The sequence below is a fragment of the Medicago sativa genome, chromosome 6, assembly GCF_051527215.1.
Source record: "Medicago sativa cultivar Bolivia chromosome 6, Bolivia_mono, whole genome shotgun sequence".
Taxonomy (NCBI): Eukaryota; Viridiplantae; Streptophyta; class Magnoliopsida; order Fabales; family Fabaceae; genus Medicago; species Medicago sativa.
In genome coordinates, this window is record NC_140754.1 from 53,850,833 (window position 1) to 53,873,404 (window position 22,572).

The 22,572-nt window shown below is 31.8% G+C and overlaps 1 protein-coding gene, 1 long non-coding RNA gene and 1 pseudogene across 3 annotated transcripts; all 3 read right to left on the reverse strand.

Moving 5' to 3' along the window:
* Positions 1 to 206: 206 nt before the first annotated feature.
* On the reverse strand, positions 207 to 8,122 carry LOC146915676 (F-box/kelch-repeat protein At3g06240-like; annotated as a pseudogene). Its single transcript, XR_015014714.1, has 4 exons — positions 7,981 to 8,122; positions 7,456 to 7,765; positions 1,165 to 2,265; positions 207 to 601 (listed from the first exon to the last, which is right to left on the reverse strand). The product of XR_015014714.1 is annotated as an F-box/kelch-repeat protein At3g06240-like (transcript).
* LOC146915677 (uncharacterized) lies at positions 3,909 to 7,209 on the reverse strand. Its single transcript, XR_015014715.1, has 4 exons — positions 6,914 to 7,209; positions 6,466 to 6,583; positions 5,101 to 5,171; positions 3,909 to 4,578 (listed from the first exon to the last, which is right to left on the reverse strand). It is a non-coding gene; the product is annotated as an uncharacterized LOC146915677 (long non-coding RNA).
* Positions 8,123 to 14,639: 6,517 nt separating the features above from the next.
* LOC146915678 (cytochrome P450 85A-like) lies at positions 14,640 to 18,597 on the reverse strand. The gene is made up of 8 exons (XM_085718035.1): positions 18,028 to 18,597; positions 17,068 to 17,389; positions 16,665 to 16,817; positions 16,085 to 16,330; positions 15,722 to 15,808; positions 15,560 to 15,638; positions 15,047 to 15,153; positions 14,640 to 14,949 (listed from the first exon to the last, which is right to left on the reverse strand). The coding sequence occupies exons 1-8, from the start codon at positions 18,213 to 18,215 to the stop codon at positions 14,821 to 14,823; spliced, it is 1,311 nt and encodes a 436-aa protein (XP_085574161.1). The 5' UTR covers positions 18,216 to 18,597; the 3' UTR covers positions 14,640 to 14,820.
* Positions 18,598 to 22,572: the final 3,975 nt, after the last annotated feature.

The following is a 22,572-nucleotide window of genomic DNA, read 5'->3' on the forward strand; positions in this document are numbered from 1 at the left end:
TCCCTTTTTTCCAAGAAAGACAAGAAAAAACAAGATACTTGAGATATAATTTGGAAACCATCAATCAACAAGGTAATGTTTTGCAGTGCCCCTCATAATTGAATGAGTGTGTTTCTTCAAGTAAAGCCCCAACTTCATCAAATAATGATGGTTTTGGTTTTGTACGAATCATATTGCCACTTCCATTATTCTCAACAACATTATCCTTATCCTTTAAATAAGTACTAAATATTCCATAATCCAAAATGACATGATATTTATGCGAGAAACCGTTACGCATCTTCTTGTGAACCTGCTTTTTGTAGTATATTCTAGAAGAATATCCCTACGATCATCACCGTAAACATTGTTTTCAAAAGTTAAGGACTCTCTAAAATCTAAAAATCAAAACTGAATCACCTAAATAACCCATAAATGCGAAAGAAAATATACTATTCTTGGGAAACACACTCTTCATAGAATTCTTCATCGTCGGATGAAGAGGAAGATATATTTATCAAGTTAACATAAGACAATGAAGAATCCGTGTTTGTCAAGTCAAACAATCTGTTGAGACAACGAGATAACAATTTTTTCTTCCCGCAATTTAAACTTTCCACACCTATATAAAAGAAAACAATATTAGGGAACGATGACTAAGTAATATTAGCTAAAATTGCAATTTGTAGGGGGTGGAATAAGCTCAAGAAACAATTTACTACTTGGTAGCTAAGGAAGATTCGAAAATTGACAGTACTAAACTGTCCATTTTTTCCTCCTCCATCAAAATAGAATGAAATTTACATGCAGTTAATGACTAAAAATTGTCCCCACATAAATTTATTTCCATTAATTGTCAGTGCCAATATGTGATTAAAGGCAGTAGTTATTAGATAACGAAAAAGAACTAAAATTATAACATAAATAACCACCATATATATATATATATATATATATATATATATATATATATATATATATATCAGTTGTAAAAGCAAATGATTGAGGAAATGCCATAAGCTTAAGTGAGAAAACCTATACCTAACAAGTCTTCCTTTCTCCAAATATAATACCATTGAATACTCGTTTTATAATTAAAATTAATTACTGTGATTTTTATGGGACTGTCAACCATCAAATTCAATTGCCGAATCAGAAAAATTAAGTTATAAATTAGATTCTTACCTTGAGTGGATATTCAACACCTCAATATTATCTCCTTTCACGGCATCCTTCAATGAGATTAGACTTGGAATATGTGGAATTACTTCAAAAAATCCTTTAAAATACCTTGCAGAATACCCATGAATTCGAAAACCCTTGACACCATATTTATTAGGCTCATAGTAAGTAAAACAATCATTTGAATGATATAACAATACGGCAGCACCCTCTTCAAAGTGTTTTACCGGAAAACACAAAACTTGACCCCACGGTGAAGGATTGAACAAAGTATGAATGTGGTAAACCTTAGTCCATGATTTTCCAATGCCATATTCATTCATAACCCACATTGTAACATATTCGAAGAAGTTTGAGTCACAAATGTATAGAAATCCCTTTAATTCTCCCATGCTAATATGTATGTTACCAGAGAAATAGCCATATTGACCAATTTGTTCCAGGACATGACTGCCAATCGCAACTGGGGGAGATGGAAATAACTGCAACTTCTCACTTTCAAAACAAAAACACAATATAGACATTTCCCTTCTCTCAAATCTGATCCAATGAAGTGCACCATTCACACAAGTGGGATTCATAAGACATGAATATGAAATTTGAGGATCCACATTGATATTTCTCCATGTTGGTGTTCCGAGTGTGTGTATCTCGACAAGGAACACATGCTCAAAGTCCGAGGAATTGACACGTATAACACTTCTCCTCCAAATATGTATCACTTTATATTCATTAGTTTTAGGATAGAAACCAAAACCAGCTTCTTGTCCTATTACACGAACTGTGTCATTCGGCATACGAACTGTAGTAGCTTCAGGAAGTCTTATGAATTCCCCCATGAATGGGTTGCAGATCACTAAAGGGTTTCCGGTAGTTGGTTCAGACAAACATAGCAAGCCATTACATGAATTCACAATATTAAACTTATCACGATCACTGTTGCCAGCAATATAAGGGTGCTTGGATTTATTCTTTATCTTGTCACTTTTGACATCACCACGAAGAGGAAGTCTGAATATAGGCTCAAGATTCACGTGATTGTTGCTTCCAATCTCAAACTTTTGTGGATCACACTCTAGAAGGTAGAGAGTTCTTGACACTCGTCTCACTACAAGAAATCAGCCTATTAGAGACCGAATATTCAGTGGCTACATCATCAAAATCGGTCACTAACAGACTTGGTGACCGAAATAGTGACCAAAAATAAGAGTAGCTAAAACGCTGGTCGCTGATCCTTAGTGACCGTAGTAGCGACCAAACATCAGCGACCGCGTTTGTAACTGAACTTAGAGACTGAATTAGAGACTAGTTTAGCACTTCTGAATTTAGAGACTGATTTTGTGCCTGAATTTGGTGACCGGCTTAGTGACCAGTTTTCGACACTGAATTTGTCACCGATTTTGGTGACTTATTTAGTGACCTCTTTAACAACGTGAAAAGTTATTGGTCACTAAATCGGTCTCTAATATATGATGACCAAAAAAAAAATTGATCTGTCAAAATATGATTTTACCTCTTTGTATATTAATATCATACACAACAAATTATACATTTATATAGTAAACTCAATACCAGCAATATAGTAAAATTAGCCTTTGACCTATGGTAGTAATAGTATGATATTACATTAACTAAGAAACTAACTTTATCAAAAAATACAAAAGAAAATTTGTAAACCATGAAATGCATTTTCTTAAATAGTTGGAATGCTTGGATCTCCATTTCTTTTTTCTTCCCTCCATAACTCTAATGCTATTCTTGAGCACCACCTACCAATGTCAAACAACTTAGCATCATAATATAACACACTTAAGATATTTACCATATAAGAAAGAGACAATAAACATACAAACACACACATCAGGTCTGCATTCCCAAACAAGTGAAGTGCAAGGGTACTTTACTCCTAAACTAGTACTCACATTCAACTCTTTGAGATCAAGACTTTGCAGTCTTAATTATACTTATATGTATTACTTGCAGATAGAATGTGTAGTTTCTAAAATCACAAGAACCTCAGGGTATCATTGATTATCCCTCCGTAATTAATTTAGTAACTGCAACAATTAGCTCCTTAATTCAATTTTTACAAGTCTGGTTTTAAAATAAATTAAACAAGGTTCAATTCTTAGTCTTTTAGAACATCATAATAAAAACCATGATGATAATTCAAGGTCTATATAAGCATTATTAGTGGGACACACATTAACTTGTTATCTCTTCACCATGTAATCTCTTGGTAAGTAACAATGTATGTGTTTCAAGATAATGAGTAATAGCCATTAATTCAAATAAAATATCATGTAATGCCAATACTATTCAAGCTCTATACTTTATCAATAGAAAATGTTAAGTCATGTAATAGCCATTTTAAGGTTCAAAAGTCAAATGATTAAAAATTCATGATTTGGCATTCTTAAGGTTCAAATGTTAAAATTCAGATTCAGAGGGTTTTAAAACCTTAGATAGAAAGAATCAATACTTTGCATTGTGAATAAAACACTAAACACTAACTTTTTATCTAAACAAGAACTATACTCATAATGCTAATAATGTAATAACTAAGAAATATGGAATGGAAACTATTCAGAAAGTAATCTAAGATAATACTAATATAAGGTTGTTCATACAGTTTAACACTAGAACACCCTGTCAACAAATCATGGAACATTTGTTACTTGGTCAACTCAACAGAGTACAATTACATTTATTAAAAATCACTGAAGTTGTTATTAGTAAATAGAATTCAAAATATACATGATCTTAAAAGAGTACAATTACATTTATTAAAAATTAAATTTGTTAAACATAATCACAACATTTATAGGTATAGTTTAATCAAAACTTATGGATGATGACAAAACATGTACTATCAGACTTATAGCAAATCATAAATCTGGTTTGCCAATTTCACCACACTTCTTTTACCATGTATCTCAATTAACTTACAGCAAAAACTACTCAAGAGCTAATGTTATAAATATAGAACTAAAGCTTATTATAATAGAGTAAGATTATAGGTTTCCATAGGCATCTGTTGCTCACATACAAACAACCCCTTGTGAGGAGATGATAAATAGAAAGGAGAATAAATTGAAACTCAAACAAAGGAAGAAACTCTTCAACTATCAAGTTAATTTCAACTTTCAGTTAATTTATAGAATCTCTATTAAACAATAGCCAGACTGCTTTATTTAAATCTGAGGCATGTATGCATTGTTTGCTCAGAGAGAATGCAGTCAATTAAAGTAACCTTTAATGCTCAAACCAAATGAAAGTTCCTCTTACATAAGATGTAGCTGTTCCAATTAAAGTTTGTGCACATGTATGTCAACTCCAATAGCAGTTTCCTCATTCTCAGCCCCTAAATGAATAAAGCAGCACACCAAAAACTGGACATCCTTGTAAATAACAAACCTGCCTTACAAACCAGAAGAAAATTAGCATAAAACACACAGGACAGGCCAACAGTGGGGCACAAAAAACAGCTCTCAAAAACTCAGCACCAAACAGCTCTCAAAAATAAAGTGGACAAAACGAATGCATACATGCCAAACTTTAATTATATAGATTTTCAAAAACAGCTCTAAAAAATTTAAGGTATCACAACCAATTTAATTTTATATTAAACTTAACAGAGTTGAAAAACAATCAAAATGCAAAGCCATTAACAATTGTAGCACACCCTAAAATTAAGGCAGATGTACCCTGATTATTATCTTCTTATGAAGCCTGAAATAGTACTAACTACATATCAATAATGTAAGAATACTTAAGAGAAGGACAATATTTTTCATTGACATTTACCCCAAAACCTGAGAACAATAAAAACTAAAACAATGAATTCAAACATAAAGCAACGTAAGCCATGGCACTAATTAGTTTCAGAGATGTAAAAACAAAAAACAGTAAATAAAATAGACATCAAATATAACATACATTTAGGTTAAAAAAACTGGTCATTTTGAAGCTTCCTTATATAGATGTCCATCCTCCCCATCCAAGCAAACCTGCAAATAATCAATAACCAAACAAATAAGTAGCCAATATGAAGTTGTAACCATTACATTTCTCAAGAATGAAACAATGCAACAATGTCTTTTTTTCTATGGTAGAAAAGGAACAACTAATTTGTAAAGAAAAAGAAAACCACAAAATAGGATTCGTGTAAGAGAGAAGGGCTTACCGTTTGGAGATGGCGATTGGGTTTACTATGAACGAACCAGAGAGAAGATGATTGGATTTCTTTTACGAAGAGAAATCAAACCCATTTGTCATAGAGATGAGATGAGAAAGATTTAACTATGGAACAAATATTTTTGAGATGTTTTCAATAAATCTGTATGCATAAGAGAGTAGGAGTGATGGATTCGGATACCTGGAAATATGAACAACTACTTAAAATACTCTTTTTGTATAGATTAATGGAGAAGAGGAAACGGCAGCTTCGAACAGAGGGTTTGAATTTCGAACGGAAGGGGAAGGGAGAAAAGTTGTGTTGGGGATTGGTATTCCAGAAGAGTCTTTGGAAATATAGAGGGAGAATAGTAAAAGCAAAAGAGCTGATTGGTTGATGTATGTATATGAAACGTCAGGTATACAACGGCTGAGATTAACTCGGGTGGTTGGCAGTTTAGGGTAGTAATTAATATGGGATTAGGAGGGAAATTAGGGAGAGATTAGGGCAAAAGTGCCAGCACATCAAGTTGAGCGTTTATAATAAAGGATACTAGCTCACAACAAAATAAGTATACTAAGATAAGATAGGTGTTGAGCCACTAAACTATTAATCAAAGGTAAATAACAAAAAAGAAAACAATAAAATAAGTATACTGAGATAAGAAAGCCTATAGGTGTTGAGCCACTGAACCATTAATCAAAGGTAAATAACAAAAAAGAAAACAACAAAAAACTTAAGGTATTGAGCCATACCCAGGGGCGGATCTCTATTGAGACCCCCAGGTGCCACTGCACCCCCCAGTTTTAATATAAATATTATATTAGGCATGATAGATCAAGTAATGTGCCGTGTTGCAGTGGTTATGCGGTCTCACAAACCATTTTATTATGTCCCTAGTTCGACCCCTGGCACCCCCTTTTTAATAAACTTAGCGAATTTTTCGTATTTAATTTAAAAAAGAATGGTCCTGGGGTGACTTGAACCGGCATCCTACTTACAACAATCAAGTATTTGTACCACTACTCCAACCTTCTATATTGCATAATTTTTGAAAGCGTTTAATATATATTTCATAAATTTTGGCACCCCCGAAGTTTTTTTCCGAGATCCGCCACTGGCCATACCATTGTCAATCGGAGGCTTGGCGAAACACCCTTACCGGAGTCGTCGCTATTCCAGTTAGTTGCAAGAATATTGCAGAGGTTCTTTAGAGTTGTCTCTGACATCCTTGTCAACTGTAATCTGATATAATAAATAGAGACAGTCAATCAAACCATCGTTTAGTAACTTCTGAAAAACAAGTTATCAGGGAAGAAAAAAACGAATTTAACAACAAAATTGTAAGTCAATATATGAAGTGAACTCAACAACAAAGAATCAATCACCGTAAACAGAGATAGGCCCAAAAAAGTACCGAAATACAAAAATAGAGAAATTACGAACAAAACAGAATTGTGAAAATATCTATGAACAAAATAATCAGATTAGTAAAAGAAATTGGGTTAGGGTTTCACATAAAAATTGGGGCTTTTATTTAATTGTGAAATCTAAGAAGGTAATAAAGCAACTTACCCTTGAAAAAGAGAGACTCAATGACATCGGAATGACCCCGGTGTGGTGGTTCCAGAGAAGTCGTTACCAAGAGGGATAAGAGAAAGAAGATAACGAGGATGTTGCAAAAACACAGAAACGAACGGATAAAAAGAAAGATCTCGTTGAGAGGAGAACGAAAACAATCTTGTTTTTCAGTTTATGACGTTGAAGTGGCCGGACTGAAACCGGAAATGTGGACTGAATGTGAGGGTTTTGTTTGGAGAGGAAAAGGCGATTCAGTTTGGTTTTGAAGATGAAAGACTTTTATTTTTTATTTTTAAAAAATGTGTGTATATCTCTATCTAGCCCACGTGGGTTAAATTCGAAGAGGAAAGTTTTCTATTTTATATTTTAATTTAGACTCCCATTTTCGAGACTGATATTTCAGATGCTAATTTGGTCACTAAAATACATGTGTGACCGATTTAGAAACGAATATATATTTGGTCAATAATTACAACAATGGGTGTCAAAATCGGTCTCTACAGTGACCAATTATTTAAGGTCTCTAAATCGGTCACTAAATGACAGTTTTCTAGTAGTGTCTATAGTATCTTGTTCGAATCGTGAGACTAATTGGTGATCGCTCAAAGTGTAATTTAGCAAAATGTGATTCTGAAATCATTCCTTTCCAAATTTTGCACACACATTTACAAATGAGAAGAGACTTGATGGAAAGTTGAAGCAGAATGTGGGTGGTGAGGTGGGGTGGAAGAATATCAAAATAATGGCAACATTCATGACTTTCTGCCTCCTCAACTTTCCCTTTTCCTTTATTGCATCTTTGGCTAGCCCTAACAGGGGTAATTGAACCCTTTTTTCTTTTCATGGCTATACCAAATTTCAAAAAGGAACATAAACAAAATAAGTAAATCAAAACACACAAAGGGATTCATATTTGATATAGTTACCACACAGACCAAACGAGAAACTAAAAGGAAAACATATTCAATTCATATTAATTACTAACTACAAGCAAACCGTAAAAAACATGAGAATTATTGAAAATAAAATCGGAACAGTGATGAGAGAAAAGAGGAAAGTACCTTGGGTCAGGTGGAAATTGAAAAACTACAAAAGGATGGGAGTGTGCGTTGGTAAAGAGAGATTGGGAGCGGTTGTTGGCTAAAGCAAATAAGAGGGCTAGGGTTTATTCACACCAAAATTTAATTTATTAAGGAAAATTAAGTTGTGTTATTATCATGTGAGAGAGAGAAAGAGAGACCGAGTAAAATCAGTTGAGGAAAGAGGCTCAAGCGGCGGAAAAATCTGTTGAGGTGAGAGACCGAGTAAAAAACCTTGCACATTTATTTTGATATTTTTTTAAATTGTTTTTAAATCTTGCATATTTATCTTAACAAATACTTTTATTTTTAAAAAATGATAGAATGTTTTTCTTATTTGACATAAATATCTCAAGAAATATTTTTCTGTCTTTTTTTTTTTTTTTTTTGAAAGATTTTCTATGTCTTTTATAGGGAAAGAAAATAAATGTCGGAATATTAAGATAACTTCGTAACAATTTTTTTCTATAGTTGTGTTCAGACAAATTAATTTTTTTTGTCAAGTAGCCTAGTGACGAGTTCTCACAATTAAATTGTGGAGAAGTGGAGTATCCGGGGTTCGAACCCCGCCCCTGCATATAATATGCAATATCCCTACGTGATTTTTATTACGACAAACAAACACAAATTTTATTTTCCATTTGTTTTTCTTGAATTTTCGTGGATACATCATTTTTTGGTTAACTCAACAGTACGATAATTTGTTGGCCGTATGTGATCAATTCACAATAAAATTGTACTACAATTAATTGAAAATGAACTACTCTAGCTGCAATTCTTTGTCAAATATTTATTTATTATTTTCTGGAATCTTTTGAAGGTAGATTGTATTGTGATGAACTTAGTAAATGAATAGTGGTTACATCTTAAAATGATATGAGAGTTAGATAAGTTTATCTTTTATAAAACTGCTTGTGCTTTAGAAAAAGGGAAAGGGATATTTTTGAAATTGAAAGCCTCATGTGTTGTTTGGTTTTTAACTGAAACATATCATGAAATAGTTATTGCTTCAACAAACAAGTTCTTTCTAGTAATGTTTGAAAGATTAATATGGTTATTTTGTGGTTATTTAATGTATATTTGAACTACAGGAGGGTTTGACTACCAATGAAATATCCAAGAATGAGCCCGATCAGCGACAACAGATGCAGGTCACTTTTTGCTCCATACCAACAATCTTATGTTATCTGTTAAATTGTGTGAATATTATATACTGAATATTAGCTTTTCTATTGGTCAAACAGATGATAGATGCTCGCTGCAAAATTTGCAATGAGAAACAAGTTGGCGTAATGGATATTATATGTGCAGGACATGTTGACCGATATATGGTTTGCATATTAATGCTTTACTGATATTTAAAATTCCAAATTCCCCTCCTGCACTTTTTATGACTTCAGTTTGGCTGCTTCTCTGCTTGTTCAGCTGGAATGCATCGCTTAAGGTTGTTCATGGTTTGCCTCTTGTAATGCGGTGTCTGTTCTAACTTTAGATGGATCAGATTCAAAAGGAAATGTAGGCACATATATCCCAATGGACAACTGGGAAATTGGATGTTGGCAAGAAGCTAGTGGGTGCCCGTGAATCTGACAAGACCAATGACATCTTTATGCCACCTTCATTAGAAACTCATAAATCATTTGCGAAGTCCATGAAAGATAAACAATTCCAAGCTTCAAGTTGTTCTGGCTAGGATTAGTATGAATACAATGAGTGAGTGAATTGTCATAGTTTTATATTTTTTTGACAAATGAATGGTCATATTTAAGAAATATGATTTATTGAATATGAGCAAATAAAAATTCAAAGATATGAGTGATCAATTTTTGAGCATGCACTTGTATTTGAAGTTTTGAGCATGACTTGCATCATCCTTTTATTGACTTTGTTTTGCATAATAACTGATATTGTGTTATGCTCAATGTATTTGTTAATTATTTGCTTCTGGACTGCACGTTGCTGTTTTATTTTTTTTTGTCTATTATTTCAGTTTTGTTGCATTTAGTCAATAAGTGGTTCCTAAACTTTAGGAGCAAGTAGGTTGTTGTTCCACCATCCTAATTTCATGGTGATGTGGTAGTGTTCTGTTTTGATTTTCTAAGACTATTAAGTGTATTGCTGCAGTCAAATAAAATAACTGAATTTCCCTATTCCATCTCAGTGTTACCTTTCAACGTATTTCTTGCTTCTATTCTATATTTTTTCTACCATAAACCTACAGTATTGGTGAATTTAAACAACAAAGTATATATGTCATCGTAATTCACTCTACTAAAATTAATCATGCAAAACTCTTATGCATATCATGGGGTTCTTGTGTGTTTCAGAATTTGCATGACTGCAAATTTGGCTATATTAATCATGAACAAATATTTGGATGAAAGTGGAATTTTTGTTTTGTTTCAATATCAGAGTTGATGTCTAATGACAGATTCAAAAGCATGAAGCATCGTGTGTTGGCAAACAATCGTAAATCCCCCTTGGAGTATCAGTGGCATGATTTTTTACTCTTCATCTCTATCCAACAAGGCAGAATTAAAGCAACACTTGGTAGCAGACTAAAATTAATAATTTACAATGCCCCAAAAACATAAAATTATGCTTCACAATATAAGCTCACAAACTAGACGCAAACCTACACCAATTCAACAGAATCGAACATGTGATGACAGAGACGAACCAGCCTCATAAGCAAGAGAAGTACTGAATAACTAATTACAGTTCTAAGATATAATTACTACTTCTCATGACACATATACAACCAATGAGAGCACATTTCACTTCAATTATACAGCTAAGCTATCATGCTAAAGTTCAACTTACAATAAGTGGTTAACAGAAACAAAATTGGGTGACTCAAATGTGAAGAGAAAACTTAGGTTTAATCCACATGAAAGAGAGTTCTATTATTGAAGTCAAATCAGATGTGCGTAAAAGGTGATATTTCATCATTCTAAACTAAAGTCGGGACTGCATTGTAGAACTAAACAAAATTGTCTTTATCGACTACATTTATTGAGAGAGCTTCCTGATTTCACTCCATTCAGCAATAAATTATATTCCAAATTCAATAGTAACAAATAATGAATCCCTTAACCATAGAAGATGAAATAGGTTGACCATAAAAAGGAGTGGTAGAGCAATATAAACAAGTGAAAATCTAAACACAAACCTATTATATTATCTAAGTTTCATATTTTTAATGTCAAAACAGAAGTACTGTAACAGATCCAGGCCAGTGTCAGAAAAGAAAATATAAATAAATTTAACATATCATCCCCTATCCAAAATATAACTGCAACAAACATAATGTAATCTAAAATAAAATCCAATAAAAAACAAGTTTACCGCACAGTAAACATCTTTCTTAGCTTCCTTTCATGAGATACATTTTAATCTCTTCTGTTAAACAAGAAACATTTGATGGCTTTTCTATTGAGGCTTATTTTCAAGCTTCAATCCTATTATTAAATGAAACAAGACATATTAAGAAATGGTTGACTTTCATATTAAGATGAAAATTAAAATTCAATTTGAATAGCAATTTAAACTGGCAAGTCATATTTATTAATCATGAAGGTGTGCATATAAGATATCAAACCACTAGTTTAAATGCTAGAAATTGTAAGTTGTAAATAATAACATGAACATCTGATATAAGTAAGGTAAATGCTAACAGTTGCTCTTCAGGCATTGTTTAAGTAACTAAAAGTGGAAACTTTTGTATAAAAAGTTGTGTAATTATAACTTGTACATGTGTTTGACTTATATTTAAAAGTTTTTAAAAGTTTTTACATATATGCTGTGATGAGGTACTTGAATTGCTCATTTGCATCCTTTAGGCTTATTTTGCATCCATATTCCATTAGTGATATTTCACTAGTTTTTTCTCTTAAAGTAGAAGTTATTTTAGTGGATTTATTTTAATTTTAATTGAGGTAGGTTTGCTTTTTAGTGATAAATTATATTCAGTTATAAAGTTAACAGAAAGTTAAAGAAATTTTTGCTATCACCTAGAGCCTTAGATTGTTAAGCAATAAGCCATTTTGATAGCTTCTAAATTCTGCACACATTTTGAATTTTCAAAATTGTTTGTGCTAACTTTTGTTTGATTTCTAATTGATTTTGTGCTTGTATATGATATTTATTGTTTTTTTCTTTTTTTGTGCTTATATACGATGTTTATCACGTTACAGTTGAGCTATTCTTTTTATAGTTCATTGGCTTGTCAATTTTGTACTAAATTATGTTCTTGACAATTCTTGTGTACTTGATACATCAAAGCTTAGTTAAATGTTTTGGCTATTGCAAAAGGTTTTTTATTTGGATTATGGTTTGATTTTCTCAATGAAAGGGGTTTTGTATGGACAGATTTAACAACTACAATTTGGCAATAACAGAGGAGTTGGATTCATTCACTTCTTCTTTGCTAGTTTTTTCCAATCAGTATTGTTTTGAAGTATCTTATGCAGTTATATTGTGCTTGGACTTGGTTCTTTAGTTGTATTTTGGTTAAGAAAGTTGTTTGATGATAAACATGCCGGCTTACCTATCGAGATAAACATGTCGGTTTCTTCCACAACCCTATTCTTGGTTAATACAACTGCGGCTAATTTGTTACTGGGAAATTTGATTCCATGTGGTTGGAGTGATATTACAACTGAGAAGACCAAGTCCCTGACTAATGAGGTAATAAATTTAGTTTGCTCCATTCTTATGTATGACTTAATGGTTCAGTTGAAAACAAGTGATATTATTTTCTTGTGGCTGAAAGAAAACCATTTGACAAGGATCAATTACCTCTATACATATATTGTCAAGGACAAGCTTAGTACAATGAACATAGAGGAAAGTTAGAGTAAGGAAATAGCATAAACAACTCCTTGGAGGCAAACAATTGGGGTATGCATCTTGGTATATACCTCTTACAGTTAGGGAACTTGAAAATATGGCAACTAGCCATAAGATGTTGCAGCCATAGACATGTTGTGGATTTCCTCATCACTATAGTTGATTCTATAATTAAGGCCTTTATGGTTGCCAAGTAGTTTATTACTTGTTTTTGTTATTATTACACTAATTTTTCTCTATCTGTCATGCAATGTATACACCTTGCCATGTATTTATGCTCATTGTTGTTTGCTTGTTTTCTTGATTTTTCTTTTGCCAGGGTATTGGAAATGGCATTCCTTTTGGTGTTATTGTAATTTGTAACTACTTCTGAGATTGCAAAGGTCTTGACTCACCAAAGTTTCTTAACAACTATGGCGGAAATCTTGATTGTGTAACTACCACGAGATTGTGAAATGTGAAGCTCAATTATTAAGGTGGTGTAAATAAACAACTCATTTTATGATAAGTTGAATTCTATTTGATTATCTATACATTTTTTTAAAGAATTAGTCAACAAGTTTTTCTAAATCATATGAAACAACAACATAATCAAAAGTAGCACAGTTTTACAAACTAATCAAAAGTAGTGGCAACATTGTGTTACAAATTAAAGAGTACAATCTTCATTAAAAAAGCAAAAATTTGCTATAATGTGAGGCTGAGTTTGAGAAGAAACAACATTAGATTGAGTCAAAGGAGGCGAGGTGCAGCGACTTGTGAAGTGTGAAGTGAGCCATAAGTTGAGTTTCAAATTAGAAAGTTAGTATTGCAAAAATAAATGAGTCGTGTGTGAGAGACCGAGCGGGTAACCCGAGGGTTAACCCGAAACCGGTCCCTATTTTAGTTATGTCTATGTTTTATCCCATATTTTTTGTTCTTGTTTTTCTTTTGACCAAGTCAGACCTTCCCCATTGCGCTCGAGTTAGGACGGGTTGTAAGACAGGATCGGGATTTGTACACCCCTAATTAGCATCATCCATAAATAAATATTACCCATCAAGTTTATTTAATACTATATTTTTTTAATCTTACTCAATGCACAAGAAGTTCCTGATGTACTTTCTTATACATTTTTTAATTATATCTAAAATTAAATAATATTAATAATCTCAAATACAAATACAATGAAGTTTAAATATGCTTTTAATCCTTACAAAAATATCATTTTCTGCTTTTAGTCCCTAGGTTTTTATTTTTGTCCTATCAAAATTTATTATAGTGAAATTAATCTTTGTAACATTCATTTTAGTTTATTGTATTTTGAAATCTAGTATGATTTCCTAGACCCAATCTCAATTATTAATAGAGTCAAAAAAAAAAACTCAATTATTAATATTATTATCATCATCATTTGTTTTTTGTTTTTTCAAGAAGGTAAACATAAAATGCTGGTTAATTAATTAGTGCCAGTTAACTTTCCCAACTTATGTTTCTTTTGATGCATAGAAATTATTAATTGAGGTGAAAAGATAAGCAAAACAAATAAAATGAGAGCAAGGAGAAAAACTATTTTTATTCTAATATTTGTCAAAACAATAATATCAAACATAATTCCCCTACAACCTGCTACATCTTATTACTGTGTATATTGTCACTCCCTAGTTAGCAAGATGAAAATCTCATGTGCAACCCATTTGGTGCTTGAACCCTAGGAAATATCATTAGTTTATCTCCCCCTACTTCTTCCCACCTGCAATCCACATTAAATACATAATAAGATGTCAGAATCACCATAAATATAATACAAGTTTCAGAATAAAAAATTCAGTATTTATTTATACATAATTATTTTTTGTGTGGAGAATCTAGATTACATGAAGTAATACAAAAAAAAAAAAATATTAAAAAAAATTGTGTAAATAATATTATTCTTTTTAAATTTTCAACACATTAAGATATGCAGATTTTAAATAATAAATTATTCACAACTCACCTATATCTAGTTACAAGGTGGTGCAAGAAAATTGAAATTTCAGTGATTCCCAACTCTTTTCCTGGACAAAGTCTAGTGCCACCTCCAAATATCAAGAAGTAATTATGTGATTCTAAACTCTTATCCTGCATATTTAATTTAAAGGATATCAATATGCTGATTTAATAATATAGAATTTATTTTTAAGCAATTACAAAAGAAATAGAGATTTGTTGTACTAACCATCCATCTCCATGGATTGAATGTTAATGGGTCAGGATACAAAAAAGGGTCATAATTTATCTCTCTTGTATACACATATATTCTCCACCCTTTAGGAATCAAATAGCCTGAAAAAAAAAACATACATTAGTAAAAAAAAATTAGTCACAACAATAATATGCTAAGTTATATAATTCATCAATTCCTTTGTGTTTTTTTTTTCTTCTTAATTTCTTTTTGACAGCTCTAAGCTTAGCATATATTTAAATTAATGCTAAAAGGAAAAAGGAAGGATACAATTTTTTTTGAATTGATGTGCAAATTGACAGGTGTGTTATCAATATCCTAAGGAAGGATACAAATTTTTTTGTTTGGGTTACTTAGTAATTACATTTTTTAATTTGCAAAGTTACAATTTACTTTATTTTTTTCTTTCAATTTTTGTTGAAAAAGTAGCTAAGAAAATAAAAGAGTAAAAAAAAAATGTCTTCAACCCATAAATATAACAAACTAGAGTGGTCTAATAACACATACCATTTAGTTCCATATCTTGAGTGGTTTTCCTTAGAACTCCATTAACTATTGTGGCCAATCTAGTTGTCTCAAAAATCACCTGAAAAATGTACATAAAAAAATTATTAGCAATTATTAGAAGAATAAATTTAATTAATTCATTGAAAAGGTTATCAATCTTACCGCACGAGTAAACCTCATTGATTTGAGATCATTGGAATCAATTGGTTCATTTGGCTTTTTCCTCTCTCTTATGGCCAAATGCTCTTTCTGCAACATATAGATCACATAGATAGGATAGAAAACATAGCAAAATATTCTAACCTAAGTTTTAAATATTGGTCGCGCCGCAATTCTAAACAATGCTATATTGCTAAGCATCGCAATCAAACACGATTGATACAGCTTCAATCGTGCGTTGCAGTCATAGACAAAAAAATCATCATGTCACGTATCAAATCGTAGTCGCAGACCTTTATTTAATACAATTATATTATACTTAAGAAAAAAATTATGTTTAAGGAAATAATGAAGTTTTGCACTCACTCTTAGTTCTTCAAGAGCTTTGGGATGGTCATGGAGGTACTTCACAGCCATCATTGATGTGGTTGAAACAGTTTCATAACCAGAATACATAAGTGTAATCACTTGATCAATGATTTCTTCATCACTTAGTTTGTACTTGTTTTCTTCTCTTTCCATCAAAAAACCAAGCATGTCTTTGTGAATTTCATTGGATGCTCTTCTTTCCTTTATTAGTTGACTCAAAATGCTGACTATATTCTTCCTTGCCTGCAACACATTGTGAAATAGTACCATACTAAAATACTTTATAATAGTTAAAAAAATTGAACATTAATAAATAAAAATAATAATTCATGCATCTTCATATCAATTATCATGATTTTAAATTGTCGTCTGCATATGCAATAATTTAGGGTCGCAATATAAAAGATTTTGAGGTGCGCTTCACAACCACAATTTCAACTGCATCAACCATCTTTTCTCGTATTTTTCCGCATTATAAAGGTTTTCAGCATGATTGTAACGATAATTTAAAATCATGGTCTAAATTTTCTTGTAAAATAATAAGCACCAAAATGTGAAAAAAGATTAGTGATCAAACCTGAAATCCACGGTAGTAATTTGTGCCAGGAAGGTTAATAGGTAGAGAAAGGGTTCCTAAAACAAGCTTAAAATACTCTGTCTTGAAAGAATCAGCTATTGTTGAGGTTGATTTTATACTAGCAATCTGCTTCAAAGATAAGAGGAAGACCATCTGTTCAAATGTTTGAAAATTCATGTTAGGAAGTTAAATTATTAATAAATTTTATCATTTAGCTAATGAAATTTGAACAATGTTTTAAAAACCGAACAAGACATCAAATCCTTCAGATATCCAAATGGAAAAATCGACCAGATATCCAAAGGAAAAAACCTCCGTCAAACCGTAGATAATGTCAATTTATGTTTCGATGTCTGGTTCGATTTTCAAAACATTGAATATGAATTAATATAAAGCTACAAACCTCTTTAGTTTTCTCTTGAATGTTGATGATTTTGTCATCCCAATTTCTTAATTGAGCACTCATAAACTCATCAAGTTTAGGCAAAATCTGATCTCTAATCATGGTAGGGCTAATGATAGAAAGAAGTGCTCCTCTCATGTACTTATGAGTGGAGCCATGAACAGCTGCAATATTACATTTTCCTAAGATATCTAACATAGATTGAGGGTATCCAGGAACAAGACCTTTTGATTCATTCAATAATATGTATCTATTAAGCTCTGGATCCATTGAAACAATTGTAGGACTGCCAAGTATGTGTGATTTGAAAAAACTTCCAAACCTGCCATTTACAAAGGGTATATTTTTTTTATTACTATTGTGGTAAAAGTACATGCATCAAGAATGCTTACCTCATACCAAGTTTGACTAATTTAAGAAACAATATTAAATAAGAAAAAGATCTTTCATATAGGCATCTTATGCATGTCATAAGTCATTTTTGTTAGTAAAATTGTGTTTTTTTTTTGTTTACCTTTTTTCTATACCAAAAAGAAATCATCAAATAGTATTTCTTTTAATATTATGCTTAATAATCACAATTGTCAACATAATCACATTAAGATTTTGACCAAATCACATTTATACAATGATTTTGTTGAAACTAAACAAATTGTTATTTTGAATCATAAATGAATTTGACCAAATCACATTAACAAAATGATTTTGTTGAAACTCTAAAATATAACATTTCCAAAATCATACAAACACAAGGATTTTGTCTAATTCATCGTAAATTCAAACATACACTAAACTTTGAAAATCCAATCTCTATAAACACGGTATCAAAATGTTATCAAAAACACTTTTTTTTCAACTTTGCAAGTGAACAATGATTTCATGAGACATATAAAATCTAGATATGAAAGAAACTCATATTATAAGATGTAAGAATTGTAACACATATGATGAAGTTTTTACCTTGTTCTTTGGTTTTTCATGAAATTTGGACCTTGTTTAAGAAACTCAGTTGTTTCTCCAAAAACTGGCCACCCCATTGTTCCAAGTGGCAAACCTTTCTTCCTATACCTTAATTCATTCCACCTCAAGAGAGCAGAGCAAAAACAAAGAACCAAGAATACACCAACAATTGCCATGAAAAACGCCATTGGTGCTCTCACTTCAAACTCAACTCACAAAGACAGAAAAAAAATGGTTCACTTGTTTAAGCTTAGTTACCTAAAGAGTGTACATAAGCACACATATATATAGACCCTTGAATTGAACTATATTTTGAAAGAAAAATAACCATAGAGACCAAAAAAGAAAATTCACACTATTCAAGGTATCCTATTAAATTAGTCAAAAAAAAAAGTACCCTATTAAAAGCCTTGGTGATAAAAAAAAAGTTAAAAAGAATAAAAAATTAAATTGAGTCAAGAAAGTTGAAGAGTGGAAAAAAAATTAAAGGGTGGTTGGTATATATAGACCCTTGAATTGAACTATATTTTGAAAGAAAAATAACCATAGAGACAAAAAAAGAAAATTCACACTATTCAAGGTATCCTATTAAATTAGTCAAAAAAAAAAAAATGTACCCTATTAAAAGCCTTGGTGATAAAAAAAGTTAAAAAGAATAAAAAATTAAATTGAGTCAAGAAAGTTAAAGAGGGGAAAAAAATTAAAGGGTGGTTGGCTTTTTTAATGAAGAATTAAAAAGGACATTTCTGTGTACAATAATTTATGCATAAAAAATTCAGACCCTTATTTAGCCCTTCTAGATTTTAAGCAGGAAAAGTTTGTTTTCTTTTATAAAGAGAAGAGAAAAAAGTGAGAGGGGTTGGTTTGTGATTGATGATAGTGAAATGAGTAGATAGATACTGTAACATATTTACTCCATCAGCTCTTTTTGTATTTAGTAAAACTTGTCATCAAATTATATCTATATATACTTGTAACTTTACCTTTATTATTTTGACTCAATTTTGAAAAGTATTGTGAATTGTATTATTATTTCTCTATTAATCTACAATCTACAATATAAACAAATCAAACATTTTCTATAAAATAGTACATGTGGCATGATTTAGGCCTAATTATAATTTAACGGCTTATCTTGAGGCATTTGGCTATGTCATAACTTAGGGAAAAAAAAAATGCCTGCTGTCTCCTTCAAAATCTCAATGTTGGATTTGTCTTCGGCAAAAGAGGAAAGAATGCAAGCAAAATTTGTTGCGATGTCATGCCTCCTAAAAGAATGAAACTTAATGTCTCGATTCATTTTTTGTTTATGATTGCGGTAGACAATCTCTCTACGCAACTAAATTAGTCATCGACGTCTCCATATGTGAAGAGATGTCGATGACTAATTTAGTTATTAATCATGTTTGCTTCGTTTGTGACGTCCACAGTTGCTAAATAAGACAAGATAAATCTCAAGTTATAAATGAAGAAATGAAGTTGCCTGCTTTTTTTGCGACGTTCACAATTAGCTTGAGCGTAGTATCTAGGGTAATGTTGTTTCATCTTCAATCCACTAAATAAAGTTTGTATTTATTTATGGGGATCATATTTACGGGTCTCTTGAATATAAAGGACAATTTCAATCTCCAGAGCTATTGACCGAAGAATTTGGCTTCAGGTTTTTTCTTTCATCGGCATCAACAATCAAAAGAAACTTATACATGTAAGAACTTGTGTTTGTAACAAAAATTGTTTATCCTTTTAAAATGAAGCAATTGTCTTCTATTAAAGCCCTTAAAATATCTATAGTACAAAATTCAAAGGTGAGATAAAAAAAGTTTCTTATCAAATGTAAATTCTTTGAACGTTTGGTGGGAAATTTTTTAAGGCAAGGTTTAAGAATGCTAAAAATATTAGCCACTTAATTTTTTTGCAAAAGAAAGTAGAAAACATACACTCACCCTTCTTTTTAAAAGATAAGAAGTTGTCTCAGGCAAATTTTAGTATATTTCCATTTCAAGGCATATTATGTATGTTATTGGATGGATTTATAGAATGAAGGAGGATGGATCGAATTTCAGTAATAATTATAAAATCATATGAATTTAGTTTTTGAAGATATAACTATAGAAACTAATGACCTATAGGGAAGAGAAGATACCTTATTTTGAAGATCTTGCAACAACAAAAGCAATCCACCTTGTTTGCGTTCGGTGGCTGTAGTAGACACATGATCTTTCAATTGAAAGGTTGAAACAATGATCTTTCAACTTTTAGATATCCTAATTGGACGGAAACTAAACAAAGCTTGAAGAAAGTGTGTGAAGGGGAAGAGCATAATTAATGTTATCAGTTAGAGTAAACGTTAAAAGCTAACAGGTGCAATGATTGAAATGCAATGTTATCAAATTATGGTCACATGAAGTGGAATGAATCAAAACCTAGAATATTAGATAGGTGACCCAAGAAAACTGAAGCTTTTGTAGAATATTAATCGATGTTGCATTAACAAAATTCTTGAGCAATATTATTCTAGGATAAATATGCCAAGATACTTACTTCTTCTTGTTCAATATATCCCGTCTGTCTTAATTCATACAATCTAAAAGCAATTGTGAGCAAACCAAGAAAATATAATTGATCTTTAATCCATACTGATGGTACTAAAACAGATAATAAGAAGAAAATACAACTGCAAAATGCTAACTGTAGTCTTGTAAATTGTAATCAATTTTCTTTTCCAAAAGAGTATAAGGATGAAAGACACTGAGAGCATGTACAAACTCCTCAAATTCTACAATGCCATTATTCTTTTCATCAAAGAGATCAAAGTCCTTGAAATTTTTACAAACAATCAAACATACTCAATTATACATATGAAGGAGGAACAGTCAACGTCAGAAAAAAAAAAAAGGAAGAATAGTCACAACGCAATATATCTTTCTACATATCAAGTATACACATATATCTGTATAAAATAATCGATTATAACAACCTTATCCCATTCCCTTTGGATACTTTTATACAAATATTATATCACTTTTGATCCAAAAATGAAAATCGTATCCTTTCTCTCTCTCTTAAATCCTTGGATCCAAGCATAAAAATCACGAAAATGGGGAGAATACACATAGAACATCATCTCTTTATAATACTGGGATATATTAAGAAACCTGCTTGTTATTATTATGATTAGCTATTAAGGAGAAGAAAAAGAAACCTGTTGAATTTTTGTTCCTACTTTATCTCAAAGGCAAGTTACCACATTGACCACCATTTTACAATTATAAATTAAATTTGTTTTAACAGTCAAAATTAATTGTTACTTTTTTTTTTTTTTTTAAGAATCAAAAATGGAATATATTACTATGAACACCGCAATTATTAAGGCACAAGATGTGCCAAAACAATTACGGGAAACAACATCCTGTCAATATTACAACAAAATCAATCAATACCCAAACATAAGAGCGGGCTCGACCACCAACTAAGAGTCCCAAAAGTAAAGGCTACATTGCTAGCTTTCAACCACCATAAGGTATGAGATTTTACTTTGTCTAGTAATTGTGGTATAGAACTCTGATGGTTCCTAAAGCACCTGTCATTCCGCTCATTCCATACAATCCAAACACATTGAAGCCAAATCAAATGAAATAAAGAGCGACGAGCTTTCAATACACCTGCATATTCAATAAATTGCACAAAATGATCTGAGATAACGTGACAATCTACCCCATCGACTCCGAGCCATTGTCACACCATCGGCCAAAGAGCACCGAAAATAGGACAAGACAAAAACATATGATTGGCATCTTCAACATGCCCACATCCCGTAACACAAAGCCAATCCTCGACAGAAATAACACCACGATCCGCCAAATTGGATTTAGTAGGTAAACGATTCTTCAACAGACGCAAAGCAAGGATTGAAACTTTTAAAGGAACCTGTTTATGCCATATTAACTCCAAATTTTGATGAACTTGATGTTGTACCTGTGATGTTAACTTTCTAAGAGTCGTTACTTATTTACTTTCTACTCAAATATTTCTAAGAGTCGTTAATGCTTGCTGTAGTTTTTGTAGGGAGTTGATGGTACGTGATCCAAGTCAAGCACGCTTAACTGTGGAGTTCCTATGGATTGAGCTCCCGAAAAGAAGATGCATCTTGTTGATATGGGTAGTACCTAACAATTCTTATAAGCCTTCCTTCAACCATGTAGTTCCATACCTACACGTCCTCCGGATCCCTCTCATTCACTTGTGATTTGGTTCCTCCTATCAACGTGGGGTCATCCTGTAACAGCCCGGTGGTCCGACTCATCCCGCTTAAGTCCGGGGCCGGCCTGGCTCCGCCACTGTTACTGGGCCACGTTGTGGGTGTTACATTTATCGTTTATGGTGTTCGTTTGTTAGAATTGTTTAGGATTAGATCCTGTGTTGTTCTTCACCGTGTTGTTCTTCTTTGACGTATTACCCGTGAGGGTTGATTCACATGGATTGATTGGGTAAGGTTTTATGTCCCCCAGTTTTTATGTAATTTTCTCTCTTTTTTTAATAATATAT